We start from the raw sequence: 12,500 nt of genomic DNA on the forward strand, positions 1-12,500 counted from the left end.
TGCCGGTTGATTACCTACAGGTGCAATGTGGTTATTCTTGGTCAGAAGGGCGCATTTGCCAGCTGCTTAGCACAGCCCATAATTTATTGATATGCCCTTGAACACAAGTACATCACAGTTTTGTGTATCTTAGGGTTTTTTTGTTTTGTTTTTTGAAACGCAGAGCTACCTCCAGCTGTACCAAAGCTGGCAGTAGTTACGTATGCTATATTAGAAACGATCTATCGAGGGGCCAAGAAAACGGCCTTCTACCTACTTTGACCAGCAAGAAAAGGAGAGAGAGAGAGAGAGAGAGAGAGAGAGAGAGAGAGAGAGAGAGAGAGAGATAGAGAGAGAGAGAGAGAAAGAAAAAAAGTGTAGAAAAAAGTGTTTTTTACATTTAATAATGAAAGCCACTGCACTTCAGCTGTTCTCCTGAGGGTGCTGTGGGTTTCGTGTGTGGGTGGAGGAGGTGGAGAGGAAAGGCTCTTTTCCGGTCTCTTGTCGATATGAGCTAGCCATCAAGCCAAGCTACCGAGCCATTTCAACACACCACGGACATGCCCCCTATAGTCCTGAAGGCTAGGGTTTTGGTTGGGGGTATGTTAAAAGCGGATTGGTAATAGCTTATCTTGACGAAGCAGCCCACCTCGGCAGAACCCCGGCCGTGCTGCACCTTAAGTGATGTTGACCAGCCATAGCCTATTTTTATGTCTCTATTGTCGAGAGCACACCCGGATAACAGTCAAGTCGAAGCAATAGTGGAAGAGGGAAAAAAAACCATAAGGAACAATGCGAGTGCACTTAGTAGGACACGCGCACACCAGCATACAAAAAAGACACACATACAGAGACACACAATAGCCACGGGTGTCTTTTTGTGTGAACAACAACAAAAAATAGATATATGTGGGCTTTTTTTTAACAGGCGTAGGGCACAGAGAGAGACACAAAAGACTAACTCGCACAAAAAGAGCCTATTAAACAAGCAGCACATGTGGTTCCTGCTCACTGCTAGAATTGTTAAAATTAGCTTTGTGTTAAGACCACAGGGGTAAATTGACTGTGAAGTTACACAACATTGAAAAAAAGGCTGTTTGCGAAAGTGGCGCATGGTAATTACTAACTTGATAAAAGAAGAACAACATGAAGAGGATAAGAAATAAACTGAAATAGCTAACATTTTTGTATGTGTCATTTTTTTAAAATAATGCTAAGTTGATATTTTGGGGTATGCAGGCTTCTCAAAAAAAGTGTCAATGGCAACGGTGCTGGAGTAGTGTTAACTTCTGGCACTTTCAGCTTGTAACTTGTAAATGGCATATAATGAAGATTGGCTTAAGTGTTAACAAAATTGTATTCAATGTACGCAGTGTATATTGTTTATTGTATATTGTATAATGTGCACACGCACACGCACACGCACACACACACACACACACACACACACACACACACACACACACACACACACACACACACACACACACACACACACACACACACACACACACACACACACACACTTGCAATTTTGGGTCTCAGACTCAAGTTCTTGCCTTGGCTGTTCATAGCCTTTATGTGACAGTCTGCAGATACAGTATATCCATTACACGGGTCAGTGAATGCTTGTTTATTTATTTATCTCTGTGCGTATTTATTTAGGTGTATGAAAGACAGTGCGTAGGTCACTGAGGAGTTCAGTGAGTGCTGGACTAAGTGCCAACAAAGAGGCACAAAACTCCCCGAGGAAGATGCAAGATACATTTAGGATACACTTTTATCCAAATTGTCTGACAAACGAAAACGTAAACAGTAACACAACATAGACAGCAACATACAGTACAGGAGACTGAAGCATAGCTCATAGATGGAGGTCTGTACTGCTACCATGGCACCAGTGGAACAAGTCCAGATGACTGAATATTACATTTTATTATATGCTAAAACAATTAAACTGTTCACAAGGGAATGTTGATCATGGAGGAGTGCTGCTTCACTTTTTTTCTCTTTAGCAGGCAGTGTTAATTTTGTCGACTAGACTAAGACTAAATATATTAGTCGACTAAGCTTTTGAGAGTTTAATCGACTAAATTCTGACTAACAAAAATGATCTGTGAAAGACTAAAACGAGACTAAAATGTTGAGGACTTTTAGTCGACTAAATAATGACTAAACAAAAATGATTTGTGAAAGACTAAAAGTGACTAAGACTAAGAAGTAACTTTTAGTCGACTAAATTCTGACTAACAAAAATGATTTGTGAAAGACTAAAAACGACTAAGACGTAGACTTTTTTGGGGGGCTCAGACATAAATTGGTACACCCACAACTAAAACCTATACATTAATTGTTAATTGGTAATCAACCTTTAAAGGGACACTATGGGATTTTAAAAAAATGATTAATTACAGTTGAATCCATCCACAGATTTTACTTTTAGCAGACTGACCCTAACGAATATTGGAGGAGAAGCTTTTCTAACAAAACAAAAATCCCTTTACGAATACGTAGCACCAGCGACATATTCACATTTGTGTGCACTATTGACTGCTTTAATTTTTTAGACACAGTGTTATAAATTTGCTATTACCAGAATGGCAATAACCAAGTCTCAGTGCATTACTAAAAGCCTTGTGTTTTATTGTATTGTGACTTAAACTAAAGACTAAAATGTTTAGACTAAAACTAGACAAAAATGTTGAGGACTTTTAGTCGACTAAATAATAACTAAACAAAAATTATTTGTGAAAGACTAAAACTAGACAAAAATGTTGAGGAATTTTAGTCGACTAAATAATAACTAAACAAAAATTATTTTTGAAAGACTAAAAGCGACTAAGACTAAGAATGGACTTTGACACAAGACTAAGACTAAGACTAAATAAAAAAATGGATGACAAAATTAACACTGTTAGCAGGTGCTCTTTGGCTCAAGGAAATAAAGTTTCTTAAAATTATGGTCAGACTTAGCTCCAGTTGTGGCTGTTGATAAGGTCTGCCAAAGATTCCAAGGCACACTGCTGGTGAAGTTAAAAAGCCTTTAATAAGTACAATAATTAAATTTTATTACATTTAATTTAAACCTTCATCCAATGGGATTCATGAAACAGAGAGGTATTCAAAGATGCAGTTAAGTGATAAACCTGCGTACTACTATTTTTCTCTCTCACACACAAGCAGACAAACCTCTTACCTTCTTCCAAGTAGCTCTATATATCTTAACTGCTATATGTGTGTATGTACCTTGATATCATTAGACCACCATTACCAAAGTAACGGCATGTCTTAAGGTAATCAAGAACTGTTGCTTTCACTAATCTCTCACATACCCTGTAGAGACACACATGCACGCACGCACGCACGTGGCAAACACACACGCACGCACGCGGCACACACACACCCACACACACACGCACGCACACACACACACCCACACACACACCCACACACACACGCACACACACACACCCGCACACACACACACACACACGCACACGCACACGCACACGCACACGCACACGCACACGCACACGCACACCCACACACACACACACACACACACACACACACCCACGCACACCCACACACACACACACACACACACACACACGCACACACACAAACACACACACACATACAGCCCAATAACAAATAAGTGTTAACTTACTGAGTAGGATGCAGATGCAGAGCAGGATGGCCACCAGGGCTCCGGTGCTGAGGCCGGCCGAGAGCAGCAGGGCCTCGGTGCTGCACGTCATCACGTTGCCGCGGCCGTCACAGGCGCACACGCGCACCGTCAGCGTGCTCGTGCTGCTCTGGATGGGGTAGTCGTTGTCCGAGATCACCACGGGCAGCAGGTACGAGCTGGTCTCCCGACGGCTGAAGCCACCGCGCCGGGTCAAGATCCGCGCCGTGTTGTCTGCATGAGATTTGTTACAGTGCAGTACATTTCAATTTACCGCACAATATGTTTCCTTTTTTAAAATACACATCATGTTATATTCAAAATATTTTATGTTTTTATTACATAGGACAGTCGAGACCAGACAGAAAACAAAATGGGAGAGAGAGACAGTGTAGGGTTGGGAAATAGCCCAGGGTAGATTTGAACCTGGGTGCCCATGGACAGTGTGAGACGGTGGGTATTTCTCAAAGTGAAGTGTCCTAGCCATAGAATGTATGTTAGTAATATACAATCTATGGTCCTAGCCTTGCTAGGATGAGTAACGCCCATTTTTTTCATGGATTTCAACCAAAAGTATCCCATACTATCCCACTAGCTCATTACTAAATGGATACTCTTTGAAATATGAAATATGTGAAAAAAGGGCGTTACTCGTCCTAGGAAGGCTTCTCTTTGAGAAATGTGCCACAGCACCCACTCACACACTACCTTTCCCATGGTGCATTACATTTCACACAGGAAATATACTGTAAAACACAGGGTATTATTGCATGAGATTTGATCCATGCGTTGTTAACTGTAGATTACACTAAAAGCTACAATACCTTTTCCAAGGCACATTGGATTGCATAGAGGAAATAGCCTATATTATGCAAGTAACTATTGCAAGCAAACGTATAATGCAAGATATTTTCTATCTTTTTAATGGGGATTTGATCTCTTGAAGAAGTGTCTAAATGGATTATACACCCAGTGATGCTTTTGTGGATTTTTACAGACCATTTACTTCTGTTCTTACTGTGATCATGATGTGTGTGTAATTTGATGAATTGGAGTGTTAATTGTGTAAAGCTCAATGGGGTTGAAAGCATGTGGTCAAAGGCCTTTAGTTCCACTGTGTAGTGCAACAACAATAAATTCTGAATGATTCATTTTAGCGTGCTTACCTTCATTGTCAATAATGGTGAAGTTTGGGTTGATGGTGCTGAGAGTAAAGATGAACTTGTGGCCAATTAATGGCTCATCGGTATCCACAGCACTGATGGTCTGGATCAGCTGGAAGAGAAACAAAACACAATAGTACATCGTAATGGGAAATCTAGACAAATGTATGTATATTAGATGCTTTGTGACCAAATAGGACTAATGTTTTTTAACAGTTTTGTTGGGAATTATCGACTGATGCATTGACCCCAAACAACAAAACACTTGATAAAAAAACAAAAAAAACATGACGAATATCATTCACATTAATTTCCCAATATGCTATTTGCAATCCTAAATATACAAATAAAATATGGTGGTTAACAGGGGCAAGTACATTATTCCAACAGTATCAAACCATACAGCGTTGCATAGTGCGCTGTAATACTTGGAAATGCTTAATGGGGTAGCTGTGTTAAGCTGTGCATTGCATTAACGCTGTTTTAAAGGTAGCCTGGTTGACGTGTAGTGCATTAATCTTAAAAAGGACAGTCCATTAATACATGATGAGGACTCTCAGCTGTGCCGTCGGCTGAGAGTGTGTAATAATGAAGAGAGGTTTTTTTTACCTGGCCAGATTTCACATTCTCACAAACGTAGGTCTCGTAGAACATGGCGAACTCTGGAGCGTTATCATTGATGTCCATGACTTTGATAAACACGGGAACACGGGTAATCTGCCCAGCGTTATCTACAGCACGGGAGAGAGACAAAAACAGACACACAAATGTAGCACAATTACACTGCCACTCCCTGGGTAGGCTCTTAGAAATTGTGAGCCATAACATAATTTTGGCATCCCAAATACAGTTGTTTTACAGTGTCAATTGGACACTTAGAAAGTCGAATTTAACACTGTGCTAGTTGCTTCGACTCTCTAAATGTTTAATTAACGCTGCAAAATGTACTGTATCTCATCTGTGGGCCAATGTGACGCTTTCCATCACCAGAGCTGTCCTGAGCTACCCCACCCACACACTGTTAATGTTGTGGTGTTACTTCAACATTTGTAGAGTCAAATACAATACCCATATTGTTATCCCTACTCTCTAGGGGTAGAGTTAACACTGAAAAATGGTACTGTGCACCTATTCCCCCATTTAGCGACACCCTGCTGCTAGCGCACACAGCCCTTTGCCCATTCCCCTGCCTCACAGGTCATCCGCTGTCCGTTTAAAGCAGCCAGGGCATCGCGAGGTCAAATCTCCTGTTACACACGTGCACTCGTTTATTTATGAGGGAAGAGTTAATTTGTGCCATATTAAGCCTCATGGCTTCAAGCAAAAATATTATTTAAAGGTGTAATTAGGTCGGCCGGAGCAGTGATAATCTCAGCCATTCATCATGGGGATTTTTTTTTTTCTCCATCTCCCTCCCTTCGTCCTCACATGAGGTTTGCTTTTTAGCACGTCCACTCCGTTACGGCGCCGGCGTGCCCCTGTTACTAATTGGTACACCCTTTGGTTTTGATAAAGAAATGAGGCCAACCCAATTACCCTCTATCTGACATCAGTGTGAAATATCCTTTAAACAGTGATAATTCATGCAAAACTGGCGGTAAGTCATTTTTTCGAAATAAAACAAAGAATGTCAGTTTAATCGATTTGGTGGTGGAGAAAATAACATTATGCACAAACATGTTGGTCCTTGGTGCAAATACAAATATAGATATCAAAGGTCGAGCATTTGTGACATGATGTTGATTTGAATAAGCTTAAAGGAGAAGTCCAGTTTTTTGAACATTAAGGTCATTTTCTGAGTGGTCTGCAATGTTTTAGAGTCCCCCTCACCGTTTATTTCATGATTGCTGCAGTCTCTGTTATTTGGCTGATTTGGATTTGATCTCAACCAGCTTTAGAATGGCCGTCTATGGGCACCTGCAACTCTGTTCTTAAAATCACCTTTAACATTTGTTTTCAAGAATATGCAACTCAGCATGTGTTCAGCAGTATTCACTGGTGTTCCTTAACAATTTTTGTAGCGAAATATGGCATCTGTCGTGTTTTATGTGTGTTTTATGTAGCAATTTGTAAATTAAGTTTCACTTTCACTTTCACTTTCTTTCACAAAATGGCAAATAAAAAATGACAGAAGCCCTATTTCGCCTTGAAACTTGTTAGGGACTGCTACTGAACACCCCTAACCACTTTGTGAGCTGTAGACTTTCGAAAACAAATGTTTAAGGTGATTTTAAGAACAGAGTTGCAGGTGCTCATAGACGGCCATTCTAAAGCTGGTTGAGATCAAATCCAAATCAGCCAAATAACAGAGACTGCAGCAAACATGAAATAAACCGTGAGGGGGACTCTAAAACATTGCAGACCACTCAGAAAATGGCCTTAATGTTCAAAAAACTGGACTTCTCCTTTAATAAAAACAAAAAACAGCACGGAAAGCCATAAGTGAATATTAACAACGATGAAACACTTGTTATTTTTTCATGAACTAAGGACTTTAACTTGATTAGAATTTATTCACTACTTGACAGGATTTAATGATGCACACATCGGACCACCCGTGTGTGCCCCTCTTGTAACACTGGGCATGCCAAGGATGGCCCCACACTGCATGTACAGTAGTTATGGTTCATGAATACTGTCTTTCTAGTGGTGTTAGATACACTTGGACAAAAAATTAACGATAAGTGACATTTACCAACAATAACACTAGGATGAATGTTATTTTCCAACAGGCTATGGCCTGCTAATAATTACACATAATTAACCATTCAAAATTAAAAACCACTACTCCTGTACTCACTTGGAGTTATCTTGGGAGAACCAAATGCTTCTAAGGAAAAGACACAAACAAAACAGAAAACACTGTCATGCCAAAACAAAGATGACCAAAAAAACAAAACAAGAAATGCATTACAAAAAAACAACTCAATAGTGTTGATACTTGTGAACTAAAAAAAAAGACACATTTCACTTTAAGCACTTGAAAGTCTTCTCTAAATTAAATCAAATGAATTCATTTAAATGAAGCACCCTCTGGTTAAACAAGCCTCTTGACTGAGGAGGCTAGAGCATGGCCATCTCTTCTACATACGCCCACACCAGTTGAATCATCTCACTGTGCTGCAACTTTAATTGGATTTAGGTTATCTTTAAGGACCGTAAACACAACAGGGGGTCAAAGGGTGTGGATGTCCATGGCATAGAAAGGGAGAATGCATCACTGGTATGTGTGAGGATATAGGGAGGTTTTTTTTTTAACGATTTCCATTTTTCATTGTGATTGCAGAGCACAGCACGGGTCTACCCAGCACACAGTACACAAAAGGAAATTGTTGTCCTGCATTTTAACCCATCCTTTTGACTCCCACACCACCGCACTCGTCTACTACGTGGCCAACCCGGGTTCGATTCCGGCCTGGGTCCTTTACCGACCCTTCCCCGTCTCTCTCTCTCCCAAAAACCTTTCCTGTCTCTCTGTCTGTCCTATCACTAATAAAGTCTATAAGACCAAAAAAAAATAAAAAAAATAAAAGAACATAAACTTTTAACCTTCATGTGATGGCTGATGCTACAGCCCAAGACCAACGATATGACGTCACATTAGTAATAACAGCAATTGTCTTATGACTTATGACAGCCACCATTCAGGGTGACCTGGATCTGCTAGACCAATGCATTCTCATTTGTAGTGCTTTTCCTAGTCTCTCAGCTCACAGGGCTACCAGGTCACCGAACCAATCATGATCCTGATATTTTCAGAGATGTGACAAAGACAAAGAGGTTAAATGGTTCGGAGAAAGGAAGGAAGAAGTGAAATTTGACAGCTGTTTCAGACAACAACAGCGGCTCGTATGGCTTGTAGAGTCTATCTTGTAATTTCAACTGTATTGTCGAATCTGTGAGTAGTTTAAGTAGTACGTCGCTGAAAATGATAGAGTTATTCCTCCAATCATGTGGAGGAATTCCGCGCCTTCGTAAAGTAATCTGTAGGCCATAGTACCAAATGAATGTGCGTGCAGGAAGGCAGAATCTCATTCATCTGGTATGAGCCAGGTTATTATTTTGGACCATAGCACATCAGTATGCAATGGTCATAGCATGACTATGTCAGTCTTTTTAAATAGATGGTAACACTTAATTTGACGCCGGTGTCATAAGCATGTCATGACAGTGTCATAATAGTGTCATGATGCAGTCATAGATAAGTCAAGGTTGTCTTGCCATAACTGAATGTCACCTAAGGCCAATAGTCACAAAATGTTTATGATATGGACCTAATGTTTATGACACGTGCATAACTGTGCCATGACACTATTATGACACTGTAATGACCTGCTTATGACACCAGCGTCAAGACAAGTGTTACCAAATAGATTTTGCATCATGTGTTGTGTGGAGGAATGTTTTTTTTTCATCCTGTGGACTCTACTGACGCTCTGCCTTTACCCAATTGCTAACACGTCATAATGCCACATGGAATTAGTCATAAGACTCTACACACATACACAAAACACATGCTGATTTGAGTGTGCTTCTCTTGTCTCCGTCGGAGAGTAAAAAAAAACCCCAGACATTACCAGTGATCGACCATGGCTAACATAAGAGAAGGAAGAGATATTGATGACATCCATTCAGATTTGGGTGGAAATCAGGATGAAGTTGAGATAGACGATCCTAGATAGAGATCAGTGGATTCAAGTGATGTTTGAAGAGCAGGAAGTTAGGAATAACCAAACTTTGTCAGGACAGGACAAGAGTAAACTTTTGTGGGAAGAGAGCGTATAAACCCAAGCAAGCCAAAACCAGGCATCAAGATACATTTACCATATCAAATGCCATTACTTCAGGCGTTCTCCCATTTATGCTCAATTTTTCTGAAAATCCTCAGGTCTTAGGATCCTATATGTCCCATAGTCAAAAACAGGACTTTTTAGCAGGCGTTACAGTTCAAAATTGATTAAACTAAGTACATTTTTCAGAGATTACAGGACAAGAGTAAACTTTCATGCGAAAATAGCGTATAAACCCAAAGAAGCCAAAGCCAAGCATCAAAATACATTAACCAAATGAAATGCCATCGCTTAGGGCATTCTCCCATTTCTATTACATTTTTCTGCACATGTCTCATAGTTAAAAACACACGCAGGTGATACGGGTAAAAATGGGTTAAACACAGTACATTTTTTTGGAGCTTAAACCCAGTGGAGACTCACAACTGTCTACTACAATGCCGTTCCTGGATTAGTGCTTTTGTGGTTGTGTGCAGCCTACCTTTGAAATAGCTAGCTGACACATACGGTATAATATGGTTAGTACTACTTACTGATCTCGGTGGCTGACACGGAGATGTTGTGCCACTTGTTCAGCTCACGGTCCAGTGGCTGCAGGGTGAAGATGGTGCCGTTGTTTGGATGGATGTCGAAAAGACGCTCTAGATCAGTGTACCTATCAATGATGTAACTGCAGGGAGAGAGAGCGAGAGAGAGACAGAGAGAGAGAGAGAGAGACAGAGAGAGAGAGAGAGAGAGAGAGAGCCAGAGAGACAGAGAGAGAGAGAGAGAGAGAGAGAGAGAGAGAGAGAGAGAGAGAGAACAAGAAAGAACAATAGAGAACGAGAGAGATGGGGATAGAGAAAGAAACAAGTGGGGAGAGAAGGCAAATAGCAGCAGACGCATGGTTAAATTACTTGCCATAAATCATGTAAATGTAGGAAATAGTAGAGTGGAATAGGTGTAGTATCTCATGTGTGAGTGGTGTGGATCTTTTATCACGTATCCAATGGGGGAGAGAGGAAGCACTTGACCCTGCTGTGGCACCACTACTGTGGCCTCAGGCACCCCGCAGTGGGTGATGGATGCTAACCACTGTTCTTTCGTCCTTTCATTCTCTCTCTCTCTCTCTCTCTCTCTCTCTCTCTCTCTCTCTCTCTCTCTCTGTATCTCTCTTCCTCTCTGTCTCGCTGTTTCATTAGATTCCCCCTCTATTACTCTACCCTCTCTATCTGTCTTTCTCTCTCTCTATCTCGCTGTGTCTTTAGAGGCCCCCTCTCTCTTTCTATGACACACATTCTCTCTCTCTCTCTCTCTCTCTCTCTCTCTCTCTCTCTCTCTCTCTCTCTCTCTCTCTCTCTCTCTCTCTCTCTCTCTCTCTCTCTCTCTCTCTCTCTCTCTCTCTCTCTCCTGGATGATGGCTGGTTTGAAACAGTCTGTGTGCTGAAGAGGAAGCACTCGCTCTCCTTTATTAATGACTCTAAAGCACTGCATCAGGTGGGCTGAGGGCCAAACGCACACTCTACCAACTCGGTAGGTGCGGACACACTCAGACACACACACACACTATCCTCTCAGTAGGTGCACACACACACTCAGACACACACTCAGACACACACACTCAGACACACACACTCAGACACACACACACACACACACACACACACACACACACACACACACACACACACACACACACACACACACACACACACACACACACACACACACACACACACACACACACACACACACACTACCCTCTCAGTAGGTGCACACACACACTCAGACACACACACACACACACACACACACACACACGCACGCACGTACGCACACACACACACACATACGGAGTGCTGCTCTAAGTCATCAATATTTACAAGCTAATGTATATTGACCTGAGTGTTTTTTTGCCAGCGTTGGGTTGTTAAACAGTGTTTCAGTGAGTCTCTAAATCCACCCTTAATGAATTGAGAGGTACTGCGTGCCACAGCAGAATCACAGAGATTACGTAAAAGGTGCTCAAATGAGGAGGAGGGGAGAAAGCTAACAAAAAAACCCCAAACTTTTTGCAAATTACTCCTCTGAGTGCAACACTGCAGCCTCTGTTCATGCATCTCATTTTTTAGGGGCTTTCGTGCCATTATCGATAGGAAAGTGGAGTGAGTGTGAAGTGAGTGTGGAAGTGAGTGTGAGGAGGAAGTGAGTGTGAGGAGAGAGACGGGGGAAGGATCGGCAAATGACCCGGGCCGGAATCGAACCCGGGTCGCCAGCGCAGCAACCCAGTGCCCCACCGCCAGGCCACAGCAGGGCCCGTTCATGCATCTCTTACACAGTGAATTTCAAAAGGAAGAAAGTAAGTGACTACTGCTGTATTGTGAACAGGGTCCTCACCAGATGTACTTTACTCAGTGTGTGTGTGCGTGTGTGTGTGGGTGTGCGTGTGCGTGGTGTGTGTGTGTCTGTTTGTGCCCGTATGGCCTTTGATGGAAGTGGAGGAAGATGGAAGTGTCATAGGGCTCTCTTCACTCGCTCCGCATGCTCCAAGGAGACTATAAGTGGGTATCGCTTTGTGGTTGATGATTGAGTTTGTGTGTGTGCGTGTGTGTCTGTGTGTCTGTGTGTTTGTGTAGATTACTTAAATTGCTTCTTTTTTTGTACGTTTTTTTGTATGTCTTTAGACTGCATGTATTTATGCATGACTGAAGGTGATATTTCATGACGTGTGTGTGTGCCCATTTGTGTGTAGATACTCAAATGTACGCATATGCATATAGTAGTGAAGTGTGTCCTTGTCTGTGCATCTGTGTGTGTGTTTATATGTACGCCCTTGTGTGTGCATGTATCTGCATCTGGTGTGTGTGCGTGTGTGTGTGTGTGTGTGTGTGTGTGTGTGTG

General features: G+C 41.7%; 1 protein-coding gene across 1 annotated transcript in view; it reads right to left on the reverse strand.

Moving 5' to 3' along the window:
* LOC134455089 (cadherin-10-like) overlaps window positions 1-12,500 on the reverse strand; it is a 45,419-nt gene that overhangs the window by 8,634 nt on the left and 24,285 nt on the right. Inside the window, exons 6-10 of the mRNA XM_063206149.1 lie at window positions 10,154-10,290; window positions 7,631-7,660; window positions 5,440-5,561; window positions 4,834-4,942; window positions 3,650-3,901 (exon numbers count right to left, since the gene is read on the reverse strand). Of these exons, the coding sequence (XP_063062219.1) occupies window positions 3,650-3,901; window positions 4,834-4,942; window positions 5,440-5,561; window positions 7,631-7,660; window positions 10,154-10,290 (650 nt within the window). The remainder of the gene's footprint in view (window positions 1-3,649; window positions 3,902-4,833; window positions 4,943-5,439; window positions 5,562-7,630; window positions 7,661-10,153; window positions 10,291-12,500) is intronic.

Source organism: Engraulis encrasicolus, chromosome 9 (assembly GCF_034702125.1).
Source record: "Engraulis encrasicolus isolate BLACKSEA-1 chromosome 9, IST_EnEncr_1.0, whole genome shotgun sequence".
In the NCBI taxonomy this organism is placed as follows: Eukaryota; Metazoa; Chordata; class Actinopteri; order Clupeiformes; family Engraulidae; genus Engraulis; species Engraulis encrasicolus.